At 47.5% G+C, this 17878-nt stretch overlaps 1 protein-coding gene across 3 annotated transcripts in view; it reads right to left on the bottom strand.

Annotated features, from left to right (window-relative positions):
- VEZT (vezatin, adherens junctions transmembrane protein) overlaps window positions 1–17878 on the bottom strand; it is a 373255-nt gene that overhangs the window by 161732 nt on the left and 193645 nt on the right. For 2 of the 3 annotated variants that reach the window (XM_069629813.1, XM_069629815.1), the window contains exon 6: window positions 15860–16009. In XM_069629813.1, coding sequence (XP_069485914.1) covers window positions 15860–16009 — 150 coding nt within the window. The remainder of the gene's footprint in view (window positions 1–15859; window positions 16010–17878) is intronic. The other variant, XM_069629814.1, reaches the window with a different exon arrangement.

Genomic DNA, 17878 nt, shown 5'->3' with positions numbered 1-17878 from the left:
TGTCTTCAGTTACTGTGCCAATCGTGTGCCGCAGGATCCGGGCAACATTTCGAAAAACCAGGTATCGACTCACATTCTGAGGCTTGACAGATTGAAGCAAGAGGTAGAAAAGGGCCAGACTAAACAGCCTCAGCACTAGTAAAGCTGACCCACTGAACATCCAGAGACTGTAAACCACTTTAGCTGTCACTACTTCAAACCATGGTCACTGTCACGTTAACACCCACGTTACCGGACAGGCTTAGCCATCAAAAGGCCGCCAGCCTGAGCCAAAGTGGGCCTGAACAAAGCAATGGCCACGGTGGGGGGCATTGGGCCCTTAATGGCCAAGGATGCCAGCAAACGCAGATGTTCATGCCATTAGCACCCGCCATGGTGCTTAGGATGCCAATAGGATGCTTGATGGAAGAAAAGAAAAGTGTTCACTTTTATGACGGGGTGCGGTCGCATGCCCCTTAGTTAAAGCAAACGTTTTCCCAAAGCAAGATGGCCGCCATGGAGACGACACAGGTTTGAGAGCAAGCTACTTGTTGCCGTCTATAGGGGCCAACAGTCAGGAGGATGGTTGCGGTAACTGGCGCATGGTAGGTGGGGGGAAACAAGGATGGGTGAACGAGCGGGGGCTTAAAGAGGGCAGGTGCAGAAAGGAGTAGCAGGATTAGAGTTGGACATAGCACAGCCAGCAGCACTCTTCAAACGCAGTCTTTCACTGCCCATTAACGTCTGGTTTTGGAGGGTTCGGATTGGCTGGCTTCCTCATGAGTGCCAATAATAGTGGTCTTGTTAAAGGCTAAAACCGTATGCTAAAGGTAATAGACTTTCTGCCAACTCTATGCCCTACAGGAGTCAGACCCAGAGCAAAGGAAGAAGAGTAGGAGTGTCCTGTCATACTCCTTATGTCTATCCCTGAAAGATCATTAGCTGCCAAACCCCAGAATAAGCAGGATGCAGGTGGATGCCTCTCCATCCACTTAAGACACAGTGTTGCTTTCTGTGATGAAAGAAAGGCTTGCGCTTGCAGGGGTTTAAGGAGAAAGGAGCACACCGTAGGGCAGCCATCGCAAGGCTGGACAGTACTGTCTGCCTGGAAGGTGGCCTACAGCAGTGGTTAGGTCTCACAGGGACCAGTGCTGATACAGCAGGGACACAGGGCCCGTCTTGGCTAAGTATTTGCCCTGAAAAAGAGTGTTTCCTCCTGTGGGAGCTTGACTCTCTCCCCATCAAGGGGCAATACATGAATTATGAACTTTTCCCAAGTTACTAAATTAATTTCTGGCCCAATTATTGGGATCTATTTTGTTCCAAATGTGCAGTGCTCCATTGCACTTGAGTGAGGAATGCACTCTTTAACTGTTCGGTAAATAAACTGCACTCTTCTTATTTATAAATGCGTTTGCCAAAGTGCTGCACATAGTTAACAAAACAGTACAAAGAACGTGAAAGGTGCAATTCTAGAGTGAAGGCATGCCGTGATGACTGATGCCCAGAAAGACTTTACTCTCGTCAGGGTGGGTAAAGGGATAAACATCAATAAGTCCTAGGGGTGTCCCCATCAAGGAAAACGATGTGAAGCCCTCTGAATAACGCAAACATAAGCTGTAGGAAAGGGATACACGACAGTGCACCAGGGTTTTCCTGCCTGATGTGGGTACTGGTCTCCTGTCTAAGCTCAGTCACCAGTGCTTGGTCTTTAACGAATCCATTGATGTCATCACTACTCTCCCAGAGGGGGTCCCTTCCTATGGGAGCAAGGCTTGAGGCTGCTACCTGAGAGACTCATGAGGGTGGTACTCGGCGGGAGGATCCTCTGGGAGGGGACCTCAGACGCAGAAGAAGGGAAGACTATCAAGGGAGAATGTGGTATGGTAGCCACCATGCAGTGTTCACCCAACAACACAGATAGGGCCCAAGCACCCCCAACTTCTTTGTCTCCTCTTCCTTCTGTTAGTTACTTCATGCATAGCAACCCTGCCTAGCAGATAGACAGTACTGTGACGAGGAAGAGTGAGAGTGCATGGCTCCAGAAGTACTGACACGAACAAGAACAGGGCAATGAAAAGCCCTATGTGGAACAAGACAAACATACTAGCTATCCGAGATTCGAAAGAAAGCTTACCATAAAAACTGACGAAGGACTCCCCATAGAGTCAGTCCTGCCCCAGCGAAGCATCAAGCTGGGGAGCAAGGACGTTAAAAGAAGGAAGTCAGCATCCAGAAAGGCTGAACGGAGTGAGGGCTCACCTGAACGCTGAGAAACCCAATGTCTGGTGGTAGGAAGCAAGCCATCCGAGTGGTACAGGCAAGACCCGACATATGGCGAGAAACCAGCATGCAGAGACACCGAGAGCAGACCGCGAGAGCCCAGGGGAAGCCAGAGAAGCTTGCTGGTGTTGCTGAGGAACCTCGCTGACCAAGTCAGAAGGTACGCAGAGGGGGTCCTGGAAGGCACAGGGAACCCTTAAGGGCTGTGGTTGGTAGGGAGTGCAGGACCTTCTTCCTCGTCCCAGTGGGACCAAAAAAAGAAACAAAACATACTGGGTGAGAGAGCACCCCTAAGAATCCACAAAAGAGATAGGTGTCTGGAACTCCAATGTTGAGAGTTTTGGAGAGTTATACATACAAGATCATGCCTGCAGGATAGTGAACCAGGCCTGAGAAAGAAACATTTTAAACCTGAGAAAGGGGTTTGGGACCCATAAAACCAGAAGAGAAGACCAAGTGGGGGAGAGATATCCTTTGGTAAAGGTCAAAAGAAGACCAACAGAAAAGAGAAACATTCTTTAGTCAAAGTCGAGAGAAGACCAGGGGAAGAGAGAAATATCCTCTGGTAAAAATCCAGATATCACTGCGACTGTTGAAAAAGAGCCTGGAAGAGGCTTGGGGAAGGAAGACATGTTCCCCATCTTGGTGGAAGAGTTGCCCGAGAAGGCCTGGGGAAGGGAACCCCCCTCAACCCCCTCTCTGTGGAACTACATAGAAAGGCCTAGTGACGGCCACGGGAAGGATATTCACCCATCATTTACTGCCTAAAACCACCCTGAAGGAAGGAAGGAAGGAAGTAAGTAGCCTCCCTTTTGGAATTAGGGCAAAACCTGCTATATAGTTTTTCTTTTGAAGTGTAAGGGACGGAATTAGGTTTGGGACATAAGACAGAGGACTATTTACTTTTGACGGATGTTCGGAGATCATCTGTAGTTTTATTTGAGGCAGGAAACCCCCTCATAGATATAGGGACAGGTAGGGTCCTTCCCTATTTTCTGTTAAATAAACGTTTATGCCAACAAGCATGCCACCTTTGTGCCCCGTGTCTAATTCTGCAACCTTACAGTCTCCCCTACGCCCTGCACAGTTCTACTCATTCCTCAATGGCTCCAGCCCTGGCCCATGCACAGGATGATGCAGGAAGGCAGGGAGCACCAGTCTTTTCACTTGGAAAAATATATCAATATTTTTAGATTCTTTGTGAATGCAGAGTCTCTGCCTTGCAAATTCCGTCTGAACTTCTGGGGCAAATGAATAGCACTCACTTCTTACCGCAGATGGAATTCGGTGTGTCATGGGACACAGTGGATCCCAAAAAGGGAAGGGGGTGCACAGCTACCTAGAAAAGACCAATTGCCACTTTTAGATCTTTTAGAGACCATTTGCAACTGGTCAACCAGTTACCCCTGCTAGATCCAGTGGAGAGTATTTGATCTGCAACTGGTCAACTGGAACTTCCAGAAGGTGATTTAAAAGAACAGAAATGCAGAATGCGTGCAAAATAAACACCATGCAAATGCTCCAATAGTCAAACTGTAAACGAAAACAAAAAAATAAAACTATCAGGGCAGCTGGACAGGACTATGATGTTAATTAGGTTCATGGAAGTGACTGGGTGGAACAGCCCCTCTGCACGTGCAGAGGAAAGACACACGGCCAAACAGGAAAGGAGGCAGATCAGTGCTTCCTTCTATGCAATAATTTCATAATGTCTCATCATCGCTCCCTCTTTCCTTTGGAGGTCCAATTTACCGCCAGGGAGTTTTAAAGGACTCCAGCTGCCTTTGTGCTTCTGGGGAGGATCCTCGACAAACTTGCTAGCATCAACGATCAGCTGTTAAAGGTTCCATTGGCCGGTCATAACAGGCAGCTCCTTACAGAATCAATGGAGAAAATAATACTATCCCACCTTCATGGTTTTTGTGCTTCGCACTGCCCCCTTCCGGTATACAAAGAGCTGCTTCCTTTCTGAATGCTGGCGAGGGTGTCCTTCACTAGGAACCAACCTCCACCGTTCAAATAAAGGTATTTTGAAATTGGATTAAGAATCGCCAATTTTCTGACCCGTTTGAGACTTTTTTGCCCAAGGATTTGATAAGGACGAAGTAAAGCTCAGATTACCCTGTCCTCGTCAATCTTCACAGCCAGTTGGCACAGATGTAGAGGCAAAGGTCTCATAATCACTGGGAAGTACCAAGTACCCACGTCTAGTCTACAAATAAATGGGAGCGGTCTATTCTAGGTATTTTAGGGCAGTAACAGAAATGTCCTTAATACGACCATTGCCGCCTTCCAGCCAGAGGAACATTACTTCTCTCCATGGGCTGTGTCTCCGTCCTCCTTCCTTCCGACCATTGCCGCCTTCCAGCCAGAGGAACATTACTTCTCTCCATGGGCTGTGTCTCAGTCCTCCTTCCTTCCCCGATTCCCACCTGATGTGGATGAAAGGATGCTTCACTGTCCAATGAGGTCTCATATTGTCTATGCATGCTTTGGATGCAACGCTTACTAGTCTCCAGAATCCTTTGAACTCAGACGGATAAGGCACCGGAGGGACTGACTCCTCGTGAATGGCTGAGTAATTGGCATGCAGGTTGGTCCACTTCCTCAAGAGTCCATGCCCCAAAGAATACTCGAACAATTGATGTATCCAGATCCACTCAGTCCTAAGCCTGTATCCACTGGCTTCCCAGCGTGCACAGCACATATACAAATTACAATGCAAGCCCATCAAGATGGTAAGTCTCGCCTTGCTATCAGACCCACTTCATGGCTGTCTGTAAGGGTGGGGAATATCTCAGGCTTCTGATGCGTGTGGCGAACCCCAAGAAAACTCCGCCAGGAAACAGACAATATCAGTGTTAGGTAAAAGGCCCTTTTTTAAGCTGATGTGGTAATCTCATGTTCTTTTTGCTGGCTTTTATGCATTTTGGACTTTAGCTTTTCTCACAGCTAGGCGTAATCCAAAACCTGACTGAGAGAATGGCTCCGATTTATGCGCTAATCCTTAAGATGTCTTTGAACTCCTAAGGAAGGGGTACCCCAAAGGTACCCCATAGTATCCCAGCAAGAGTACCCTCAATCTGTTAGTACTGTGGCTGGGCTGGTACTAGGTTTTTGCTATGTGTAAAATGACTAAACTTGGTAGGGACTGCTTTACCCATTTGGGTGTTTTTTGAACCCCCCCTCCTCCATTTCACAAAATGCAGATTCTCTTTGGTTGCCTCAAAGACCAGAAGGGTCACATAATCAACCCGTATCCCTCTGCATAGGGGGAGGGGGTAAGAGGGGTGGAGGAGTGACCATCTTTATCTATCTTTATTGGATATTTATAACACGCTTAATAACCAGAGGTTTCTAAGCACGGTCCCGGGGATTCAAACCTGTGCTGCTCTGCGTCGTCTTGCTTCCAAGGCGCGCGTGTTGCCCCGGCTCAATCCTCCCAAGACTCTGGTCACTGGATGCCCGTCTCCCATGACTGGGAGCTTTAGTCGGCCATTAACCACTTCAGTCTGGCAGATGTGGATGCCTCTTTGGTATAGTGTGGATACCCTTCATTTTCGTCTGAGTTCTTCCTGAGAGCTTGTGTGTGCTTCGAGGGAGTGCAACCCACTGGCAACCACCTTATGTTTGAATGATACTTGGTGTGTGATTGGGTGCTTTGTTCACTCACTGCTTCCGCAAGGGTGATAAAAGCAGACCCTGCCCCCTTACTCCCTTCACCTGGTCTACTGCTGGAACTCTGTACTTTCACTCTGGAAGGCTGGCTGCACACGAAAGGACTGAGGCTCTACACCACCGTAGCATCCCCTGAGGCTTCCCCAAATCCGACGACTAAGCTCTGCCGCTCCAGAATCCCAGAAGAGACAGATGCAGTGTTCCTTTCCTCTGATGTGCCGGGGGAAACTAGATCTCAGCTCCTCCTTGAAGGCCTTGTCTCTGTGAGGCTCTGGACAATGACTGCATCACTGCAGAGGGAACCCTTCCGCTGCCAAGACTCAGATTATTTGCTGCACTGTTTGGACCAGCGTTTCCTCATCCAAGGGCATCAGACAAGCACCCTACTTCAATCTCTTCCATCTGACAAGCTCCTGGGGCATTTTCTGGCCTCTAATCTGAAACCGCACCACCAAACTCACCCCGGGTCCTTCTTCCGTGTCTGGCTCCTCGCCGCTGTCACTTTGCAAGCACATCTTCCATGATTGTTCTTCTCTGGGGTCTTCTCAAGCCGACCCCAGTCTCAGAGGCTGGGGTTGGCTTCAGAAGCCAAGTCAACCCCATCCTGTGCCCTAGTATGACGGAAGAACCTTGCATCGCCGACTACTGCCAATCACAGCTTCTTCCCCTTTCAACTTCCCTGGCTCGTAACCTTGATCCTAAACAGAAAAATTATCATTCCCAATTGTCTTGGGGTATTCTATGTATGCGTCATCGCTGGAACCAATAGTGGTTGCTAAACAACGTGCACATTGATCGCCTTAGGAAACTGCCAAATTGCCTGCTGCACAACTGCTATTTGGGCCAGGGTATCGCTCTCCTGACTCTCTGGCACTGCTGGAGGAGTCCTTTATTCACTTGAACCTTCCTTTCTGAGTCCCTCTTCATCGCCAATCTTCTTGTGTGGCGTAACCTCTGCCATATAAACTCCAGACGCTGCTCTGTTGGGCACAATCACAGAAGGTACATTTTTCCTACCAAATACTGCCTAAATCCTAACAACTGGTCCCCCTTGATCTCATTCCACACTTTTTGGCCTAGTAAGGAAAAAGACATTTTCTTACTGTGATTGCATTTTCTCTTCCGGGAAAGACTATTTATGGAGCTTTTAAGACCTGTGAGGAACCCCGAGGACGTCCTTGCTTCTTCTTCCCAAGGATCCTTTGTGCAGATGGCCAAGGAAGGGTCATCGCTTATGGAACCCGACCCTGGGGGTGGCTATGTGAGGAAGGATCACATGGGTGGAGGAGACCAGGGGAGTGGAGTGGGCATGTCCTTCGGTGAGACGCGGTAGCCCCCATTTCCATTCCAGGATGAACCTTCGGTCCCAGAAGCCTTTATGGGATTTTGTCAACCCTTTCCCTTTTCTTCATGACAGGATGACTTTGGGAAATGCCACCAAGGTAGGAGAAATAGGAAGAGGTTGAATAAGAAAATGTCCCCCTTGACCTAGTGATAGCCAACCTTGCCTTGCTCTCCCCCCTGACTTTATAGGCTGTTGCCAATCACTTCCCTGAATTTCCCCTCATTCATATCACTCTAGTACTGGGACGAGGAAGAGGCGACCAGGAGTGGTACACACCAACATGTCATTTCACCACTCTGGTACTGAGATGAGGAAGAGGCCCGAGGACTGCTGGAAGACGCCCAACTTTATTTGGAACACTGCTTCTTTTGTTGTTGACATCCCTACACATTGTATAGTTTAGTTGTGAGGGCATGCATAGGTTTTGGACACAGATAGACCTTAAAGTTGAACTTGCCGACTCGGACTGTCCTTAGTTTCTTTAGGTAGAGAAATCCCACCCTAGCATAAGGCAAGTTAGGCCTTACACCATCCTGAAATGTCATTTCATAAATACATATGGTTTCAACTTTGAATCTGTAGTCTGTGTCTTGCTTCTTGATGCCTTCACAGACCAATGTGACAAACGAAGGAGGTAGATGAGAACGCAGTGTTGGGGAGAAGAGCAAAGACAGAATGTTGGGGAGTAGAAACATATGTAGCCTAAAAAGCAGATATGGGGGCCGTACTCCTGGTGCAAGATGCTATTACACCATCTGCTTCTGCTATTTCCAGCGCCTGCCATGCAAGAACATGTAGGGCAGAGAGTCTGTCAGAGTGCCTCCAAAGAGATGAGAACAAGAAACCAAGGGGCTGGCCAAGGAGCAAAAAAGGAAGATTGAAGAATGAACAACAGAGAAGGTAGAGGACACAGGGTAGGAATCCCTCAACTGGGGGGGTATTATGCTCAGAGTTTTGCTTAAAACTCAGAGCCTTATGTTGAACCCCAAAAATGTTTGGCTCAGACATTTTCTCTAAGACTCAGACACTTTAATTTTAACCCCAAAGACTTTTGATTGGCCTAGAGACTTCGGACCAATGATAACTATTCTAAACAGTCTTGGGGAAGAAATTCAAAACCCCTCCCACAATCCTGATATCCTGAATAAAGTCTTTGGAAACAAGTTTCAGTGTCATGCCATATGGTATGCAAGTGGCACAGCAAACCTGACTTCCCAGATTCAGAAAAGATTTAAAAGTGAAAATTGTACCTAAGAAGCCTTCTGCAGCTCTAATGCAGTGCCGAAGAGCTGAACTGGAGATTTCAGGAGGGAGTCGGTAATCTGCAAGGCCAACAGGTTATTTGTCACTATGGAGTGTCTAATTTTCTGTCTCCGACGGCCCAATTTGCCCAGGTTCTTCAAAGTTGAAACATGCTTTAGAAATCTGTACAATGGAGGAGCAGAGCACACGTCAAACGAGATGGTTGTGCGAACACAACTTAACAAGACAGGGCAACAGTTCCAAACCCAGCATTGAGACCACAGTGATTGTAGAAGATAAAGGATTAACACTTACAGAGGAAGGCCTGCTTTGGGAATAGTGCAGAGATTTTGGACTGTGCTCTAGACCCTTTCATGAAACTGTAGAACTAGAATCATGTGATAATGTCGTGCGGGGGATATCTTAGGTTATAGTAGTTTTGTTACTTGGAAGATAATACAATACATGACTTGGGAGAGAAGAAACTGTCCCTGAGGTCATTGGTGAAATGTAGGGTTCTAGTAAATTCCAGATATTAGAATCAATAGGACATGAATGCAGTTTCAGAAAGAACACAAGCAGGATAGATTCCTTGTCTGTCGGATATCCATGATGAATATTGCAGGAAGCTCTAATGTGTTATCAGCAGCGCCTTATTCAGGGTGGAAAGAGCCTCAATTAAACAGACCTTCCACTATGAAGCCAAAGCACCTTAAATGTACAATCTCCAAAGATAGAGGCCTGAGGTCACAGAAAGCCACAGGTTGAACTGGGAACTCTTTTCGCCACACTAGGCTGACCTAAAGTTGGGGTTAGAAGGAAAGGCTTTATCAAGGAGCATGCAATAACATATATATGTACGTATCTATATTTCTTGAGCGCAAAACAAAGGCCCAAAAGGTATTTGGGTGCTTACAGCAGACTGCCGAAGCAGCAATATAACATGCCTTAAAATAGAAAAGTTGTATGGTTTTTCCGGGTAAGCAGACAATCAGCAGTTAGTCCCCAGGGGTCTAACCTCTCTCCCTGGCTCTTCAAACACTACCTGGCACCTCTTGTCCATGGCATCGCTACTTTCTGATCTAATTTTCAATGTTATGCAGATGACACTCGGCTCTCTTTCAGGCTCCCCTCACCCACCTTTACTTCTTCTCTCATACCAGACTGTCTGGCCGCAATTCAGGAATGGTGTGCTGCCAATAATCTCTGCCTTAATGCCAGTAAGACTGAGATCCTCCACACTGGGACACCCGCTCCCGCCTTTCCTCTCTCTCTGATCTCCCACTGTGGGCCCTCTTCCTGCTCCTTCCTGTGACGCAAAGAACCTTGGTGTCATCTTCGACTCCACCCTCTCCTCCTCTCCTCACATCTCTGTCACATCTCTGACATTTCTAAGAAGTCAAACTATCAGCTGCCCCTCCTCAAAGGTATTCTTCCTTTTCTCACTTTCCCCCAGAAGCTCACTGTCTCCAGTGCTCTGATCCTCTCTAGGGTGGACTATTGCAACAGCCTGTTTCTAAATCTTCCTGCCTCTACTCTTCCACCTATACAACGTATCCACAACAGGACTGGAAGACTTGTCCTTTGCCTCAAGCCCAGGGATCGTATCTCTCCAGCTCTGAAATCTCTTCAGTGGCACCCTGTGGCTGCAAGGATTAAGTTCAAGATCCTCTGCATCGCCCACAAGGCTTTCTGGGTCATTGGACCGCTCTACCTCCAACGTTCCCTTCCAAAACATCTTCCTTCTCGAGCACTCCGCTCATCCACCTCCAATTCCCTGAGGGTCAGAGCCTTCTCCAAGAAGAGAGTTGGGAGCAGATCTATCTCCTCGGCTCATTCTGGAACAGCCTCCCTGCCGCCCTCAAACTTGAGTAGAACCACCTTTGGTTCTGAAAGCAACGCAAGACCTTCCTTTTCGCTTCGGCTTTCTCTCTTCCTCTCCCCTGCTGATGCACCTGACTGCTCCGCGCACTGGTCACCCTGTGAACACGGGCCCAGGCTGCTGCATGTCCAGTTGCCCTTGCACTGCCTCTGGGCTCCCCAGCACTTAAGGGTCTGTATCTGCAACCCTACAGTCCCTTCTCTCTGCACTTATGAGCCACCCGCTGGCTGCACTTGTGAGTTAACTGCACTTCCCCCTTCAACTCCCCCTTGGCACCTCTCCCCATCCTACTTCCCCGTACTCGCGTGATCTGATTGATACAAGACCTAGTAAGATCGTTATTTTCTCCTCTTTTTGTTTCCCACTCCTTCTCTTGTTGCGCCTAGAAACACTTAGCTACAGGCGCGTTATAAAAGCCATATCATATCCCTCGCAAGCTTTGAGGAAGTGAGTTCCACAAAGCCGGAGCGACTAGCTCCTTCCAAGTGATACTTGATTGATTCAATGGTCAAAGGAAGAAACAGCCGAAATGAAGCAGATAAGGTTGACGTGACTGAGCTTTGATGCACAACTCCACTGAATACAACATGATCAAAGCCCAAATAACAGCAACGACATGTACCTTGCTATAAACTCACGTTAATGAGCTAGCCATTACAGCTTGCTTGGGGATCTGGTAGAATTTGTTTGTTGCTTTTAGATAAGAATGATAGCATTTCTGCAGCCAATCACAAGCTCTGCAGGAACCAGTCTGTTAAGGTCAAGCATTGTTGTCGCTGGAATTAATCTGGTGTAAAAGAAGGGGTAGTGTGGCCACTACCAGGAAGAGAGATCAAAAATCCAGAACTGACACCCCCAGAAGATTCAGAGAATAGCCAACATAAAAGAATGAATATATATATATCTATGTGAGGCGTAGGTATGGGTGGAAAAGTACACACACTGAGATCTGTGGCGGGTTAGAAAGAGGAGCCGGACATATTAAGTCCATTTTGACTGATGTTTAATAAAATGATAAAAAATAAGGCCCATCTGTCCCTACAGCTAGAGGGTATCCCTGCCTATCTAAATAAACTAAAGGTTCTCATTGGTCGTCAATAAGTCCTAAATTAATATGTCTATGGTCCAAAGAAAATCTAACGGAGCCCACACTAAGTTAACTAACTTAAATGAGACCAAGAAAATGTCTCACTTCTCCTAGTTGTTTATTATAGAAATGTTTCTTCTTTATTCCTAGAATTTCTTAGCAACGTCTCTTTGAACAGTCTCTTGACACCTCCTTGATAACTTCTTGTAATTCGTTCAGAACAGACTTCAGTTTACTTCCCTCTTTAGGGGTAGGTTTTCGACAGTTCTCCTTGATGCCCTTGCTTATAATCTGGGCTAAACGTGTATGCCTCTCCGAGTCTTGTAACCCAGGCTTTCTTAGTGTGAGTGTGCCCTGCTCCTATGTGACCTTTTCGCCTCTCCTGCGGTTTCTCACTTCGATTGTCTCTCATCTTATCTTGTTCTTACTGGACTTTATCTCTGGCTTTCGCCACGCTTCACTTCTTAAGCCATCAGGCACTTTCCCCTCTTCCCATGGTATTTGTGCCCAGTCGCTAATTACTTTTATTTCTGGTTTATTCGTTATTGTCATTGTTGTGTTTTCACACCTACTGTTAAACAGTTTTATGTTCAGCATTTCATTTGTCTCACTGGGATGAGTTATTTTCTTCTCATAACGGTGCCCAGCGGCCTCCCGCTTCTCCTGTTCTCCCTATTACTTCTTACTGGGAAGGGGAACGTGGTAGGGCTAAGCACTCGCTCGTGTCCTCTCCTTTGGATTTTGTGCTTCTCAATTTCGCTGGCTTCCTGTTCTCTGCCTCTCATTGGTTGCTGCAGTATATAGTGGCGGGCACCAAGGAGTTTCACACACGTCCTACTGTGATGGTTTCTGTGTGGTTCGGCAGGCATACTTCCCACCACGATATCGTCGTGGTCGTGCAACCACCGGACCTAGGATTCTCTTCTCCTGCCTCACAGTGGCTTCTCCGTTCTCGCAAACACTGGCCCTGCAGCGTTTCTGACTGGCTTGCTCTGGTTTCTTGAAAGTCACGGGCGCCACGGCTCTCCTCGGCTCGGCCACTCCAAGGCGTAGTGATGTCAGGGAGCTTCCCCTGCATACAGAACGCTCTCTCCACCTCCACTTCGCCTCTCCAAGGCGCACTGTTGTCAGGGGGTGAACTGGTCTATAGGGAACTCTGGAGATTTCCTGGTAGCCCTCTACACCCTGGCCCTCTTTTGTGTGGTAACCTATTTTATTTCCACATTTTGTTTTAGGGACAGATTGTCTTACTGAAAAGATGTAGTTTGGGGCTACTTTCAACATTATTTCCAGGGCCTCTTTTGGTTCCCAATCCACCCCTGGCTTCCCCTGCTTGCGATACTCTCCCTCTCTCTTCACCCAGGTAAATATACGTCTCTCCTTAAAGTAACAGGTTTCTATCCTTTTCTAAAATAGTTTTTTTCAGCATTGCCTTCAGCCAGACAGCTAGATGTCTCTCCCAGTGAGATCCACTTGCCCAGACACCTAGGGATGGTCTTGCAGAGTGGGTTCACCTACATAGCCTCAAAGGGGGAGTCTCCCCCTTGGAAAGAAGGAACGAATACCCTCAATTCATCACAGATTCCAAACCAGCTCTACAGAAAAGTGAACCCAACACAGCTGTGCCCCTTGCTCAACAAAGTGGAGGCACAGGGATGTTCTTAATTTGCAAAAAGGTTCAGTGGCAAGTCAGACCTAGGAGACAGACAAGAGGACATGTTTGAATCTGATGGTTTATCCTCCTCTCATCCCCAGCTCTATGATGGATTCCCTATGCTAGAAAACCAAAAAACGGGTGCTCGACAGGATGTCTCACAAATAAACTCTGCCTTCCGTCCAAATCTATGCTAACCTACTACCTGCCCTACAACTATGAAAAGAAATAAAGAAAAGAGAATCTATCAAAGTATAGGGTTACTCCCCCTTTGTGGTGGCTGGTTTTCTGACCCCACCCAAGAGTTTTCCCAGTCTCTTCCAGAGTTTGGTTTCGTACAATGCTTCAAACAAAAATACATTCTCCCAAATGTCCTTTTGGTTCAGATAATGACCTTGTCAGGTAGTCTGAACAGTCTCTGGTTTATCCCAAACCCCTGGGATGTGTCCACTTGGCCTGGATAGGTCGATATTCATAACAAAAACAAAGTTAACTCGTTATCCCTCCTTGGTTTTTTACAGTCTTAGGTGTTTGTAGGCTCCATGCCTGTTCTGTTGATTTCTCTCTTCTTTTACCCCCTTGTTGCGTAGTCGAAGTCTCAGCACAGGGTGGGCTACATGCCTGCACAGCCCCCCTTTGAGTTCCGCTTGTCTCGCCACCTCCTGGGGTAGTCATATTCTCAACACGGCATAAGTTACCGGCCTGCTCAGCCCTGATTGGTTTGTTGCTTCTCTCACCCCCTACTGGGGTATTCTGGTCGCTTAGCCCTGTGTGGGATATGGACCTGCTCAGCCCTGTTTGTGGGGTTGCTCCTCTCACCCCTTCCTGGGGTATTTGGGCTGCTTGCCCAGTGTGGGCTATGGGCCTGTGGGGCCCCATTTGGTTTCTTAGTTCACTTCCCCCCTCTGGTATTCATATTCTCAGCCCTGTGTGTGCTCCGTTGCGCCCTCCCCACCCTCCAGCTTCTCCTCAGATGCTGCTGCATACCGTCTTTACAGCAGTGCTGCGCTGTAGTAGAGACAGTCTCTCTGGCCCATGTGTCTTTTGACTTTGCTCTGGTCTGCATGGTCAGCTGTTGTGTGTGGCTTCACCCTTCTCAGGGTTTCGGCTGGACAAGAAGGCAGTACATCCCGTTTCCTTCAGTTCGGCTTCTTTCCTCTGCGGCCCCGGCTCATACGGATTTCCGCCTTCATTGAAGTAGCAGCGCTCTGCGGATTGCCTTGGGTCCCCACATACCACGCTGACTGCATGGCTCTGAGCTCCTTCTGTGAAGGAGTGACTCTCTGCTTTGCACATCTGCACAAGCTGCCCTTCTCACTCTCCAGCTGATTGTCTCCGCCTCAGTTAGTGTCTGGCTGTATTTAGGTTTCACCCTGGAATGGATGGGAAGATTCCATTCGCCCTAGTCTTCATCAAGACGTGGCAACAAATACAGGCCACTAACAAAGCCACCTACTTTAAAGGGGCCTGGTGCTTGGTTGTTATGCTCAATTTCCATATAACCAACAAACATTGGGGTGTTTGACGTGAAGGGAGGAGGCATGGAAACCTGACTTGGGCATTCCTTGTCCGCAGAGGGGGTGGTCGCCCTTAGTGGGATCCCGCTTACCCGGACCCCTAGGGAAGGTATTGCATAGCGGGCTCTCCTCCCTAGTCCAAAAGGGGGTGGCTCCCCCCTTGGGGAGAAGGAACTAATTTCCTGGATTCATCACAGTTCACTCTAGAACATTTCCAGGTTTCATAGAGTCCTTAAATCATTGCCAGATCAAGGGGCTGCAGCCCCTCTTGAAAGAACTGTTGTGTCACTGGCTCCCTGTGTCATTAGTACTACACAACAACCCTGGCATTTAAACTTGCATGAGAGAAAGAGAGAGAGAGAGAGAGAGAGAGAGAGAGAGAGAGAGAGAGAGAGACACAGAGAGACAGAGACAGAGAGAGAGACAGAGAGAGAGAGACAGAGAGGTCAGCTAGCTGCGCCCTTCAGAACACAGGTGCATGAGACAACGGGTAATACAAGTGCTTCAACATGGACTGATTGGCCGGCCTTTCTCCAAAGAGTGTGTGTGTACTAAGGCAGAAGACGTGGGATCCAGAGCTGCGAAGCGAGTGCAGAGATTTAGAGAAGAAGATTTTCAAGGGCAGTAGACTACTTCCATCTTTTAAAGGTAGAGAGTAGGAATATATTTTGAATCCAAATCATGGATGCTTTTTGTGGCAAAACAAACATTTTCCATCTGGTAATGCAAGCAAGAAGATACAGTTACATTTAAATAGGAACAACAAATGTGATACAAAGCAGCTTGGGACACTGCTTGCACCGTTCCAAGACTATCGGAAAAGCAATCAACACAATTCTGAACTTGCCTAAATTGATGTCTAAACAAGATTCTTTATACCTGGAAAAAAAAACATCTCTGCACATCTCTGTAATAGTACATTAGAAGATCCAGTGGTAGTGGGAATGCAAAACCCATTTACAAGGACTTTCCTAGGGATTCAGGACAAATGGGAATTCTGGAGAAAAGAACATGCACAAAGCAAATGTTTGCATCCATTTAGCAGTTTCTGGTATGTTGAGGGACACCGGAACAATAACAAACGTGGCACTTTTTTGCTGCAAGAGTGAAATTGCTAGAAGTGGAAGGGGTTATTCAAGCATGACCAGAGGGACCGCAGGCCAGCAGCCCCCCACCTCAATAGAAAGGATATTGCTTCAGCATGTAGAGCGTGGCCAGTCTTGAGAGGCGGAAGTTTGCCCGGACGGACCTGTAGACCGCCTTCCGCAGACCGATGAGGTGTTGGCTGGGGTGCTGTCCGGCTTTGTCGAACGGGCAGGCGGCACTGACCCTGTCAAGTAAACTTGAAAAGTAAAATGTGATACATCTGTACAGGTGTCCTCGCGCAGCCCAAAGCACAGCATCAAGAGAGCATCAACGACTGTCGCTTGCAGGGGCCGTGAAATGGAAGGAGCGCGGAGCATGCAGGGGGCCCAACTAAAGTGCTCAAGGGGATCCAGTGCCATCTAACACAACCCACTAGGGATTTAAGCCACAACATTGGCAAGGATGGTCCAAATTCCCTAAGACTGTTCCACCAACCTTACTGTGCCATCCTCGCGGGGCGGGCCCGGCGCCCAATCACTCAAGGGTCTGTATGCTCAGAAAATGCAAAACAAGGGCCTTTCCTCCCACGCGTGACAAGATTTTGTGGACCAGTAACAGCTGGCGACTTTGAAAGCCCACCCAAACCCCACACACTTATCACAAACCCGCTCGAGAGAGAGACCTGCCCTCAATACTGACCTGGGCCGGGTGCGAATGACTCATCATCTAGAAGGACAAACAATGTGCCACACCTGGATGAGCCCTCTTAAGAGCGTGCACATCTGTGTATTAATGCCCAGTTCATTTTTTAAAAAAAATCTTTGTCTCATGCACATTAATACAAAAAAGCAACTAAAAGCATCAGATATTTTGCTCAAGATATAGGACAGAAACCTGAGAAATGCAGTTCTAAAAAATCAAGCATTGTGTGTCAAAAGGTAGTAATAATTCTGAGTTCTTCCACTCTGCACTAGAAAAGTGCAATGTGTCATTGTGTTGCCTTTACTCAACCAAGACCTGTTCATATATAGAACACTAAGTAAGCAATCCTGTGAGACACATGCTCCTATGGGATGTTATGATCTGTTTGGATGGAGACTTAAGTGGAGGGCGGAAATGCTCGAGCCAATGCTTCCTGACACCTAGGAATTCCACTTATTTTTAGCTTGTCTCTGCCATTTTAAAAAGGTGGCCAATCCACATGGTAATCAGTCTGTGAATACCACTGGAGTGAGTAGTCCAGCTTGACGTGCTAGGCCACCGTGCCACAAGCAACCACAGACATTAATTTGTCTACGGCTGGCACCCTTCTCCGATGGCACAGACGAGCTGGAGTGGAATGCTAGCTAGAGGCATGTCCAGCAGCTAGGAAGCACTAGATGAAGTACTTCCTGCCATCACATTTTGTTTTTCCAATTGTCTCTTGGTTTTCACTTTTACTTTTTTCACTGGACATCTGGTTTTGCCTTCTTGTTGTTGAACTGTTTTCACTTAATTGGTTTAGCAGCTCAGTTTTTAAAACAACATTTTACTAAATGTTTTCTGATAATGGAATATATTCTTTTGATTTATCACAAATTAAAACAGAATTGAAATAACACAGATATGCACTGCATAGTGTAATATAGAATGCCAACACATCCACGATTGTGGCTTCCAGGTGTCCACATGTACATCACTGAAATCCATCCCGCTATCACCTTGGTCTCGACTAAAGCACCCACCACCATCCTGGTCCATAGCAGGCTGGATCACAGCTCTCAGCACTCCTCGCCGCCTCTCCTCCTTTGCTCCTTGCAATTTGGCTCCCCATAGTTTGTGCCCCCGAGTAAGGAAAGGCTCTCTATCCCCGGCCAACCTCTTGGCCCCTTCACTGCCGCCACCTTCAGCATCATTGAATTTTGGTCTTAATCCTCAGATGCTACTTAAACCCCACTCATGTTGCTGGCTCTTCTTTCCCTCCCTCTTCATTTCACTTGTATCCGTCTTATCCCCTTGAATGCTTCGACCCGGACATCACTATTCTTTATCGCTTCTGTTCAGTATAGAGGGCTCCATAGCCCGCGTGGCAAGTCCTGCACCTTATATATACTGAAATAGTACCCACATCTGATGAGTGGCTGAA

This window comes from Ambystoma mexicanum, chromosome 12 (assembly GCF_040938575.1).
Source record: "Ambystoma mexicanum isolate Mex_15411 chromosome 12, UKY_AmexF1_1, whole genome shotgun sequence".
NCBI classification, from domain to species: Eukaryota; Metazoa; Chordata; class Amphibia; order Caudata; family Ambystomatidae; genus Ambystoma; species Ambystoma mexicanum.
The sequence above is the reverse complement of the archived record's forward strand: the minus strand, read 5'-3'. Positions and strand labels throughout refer to the sequence as shown.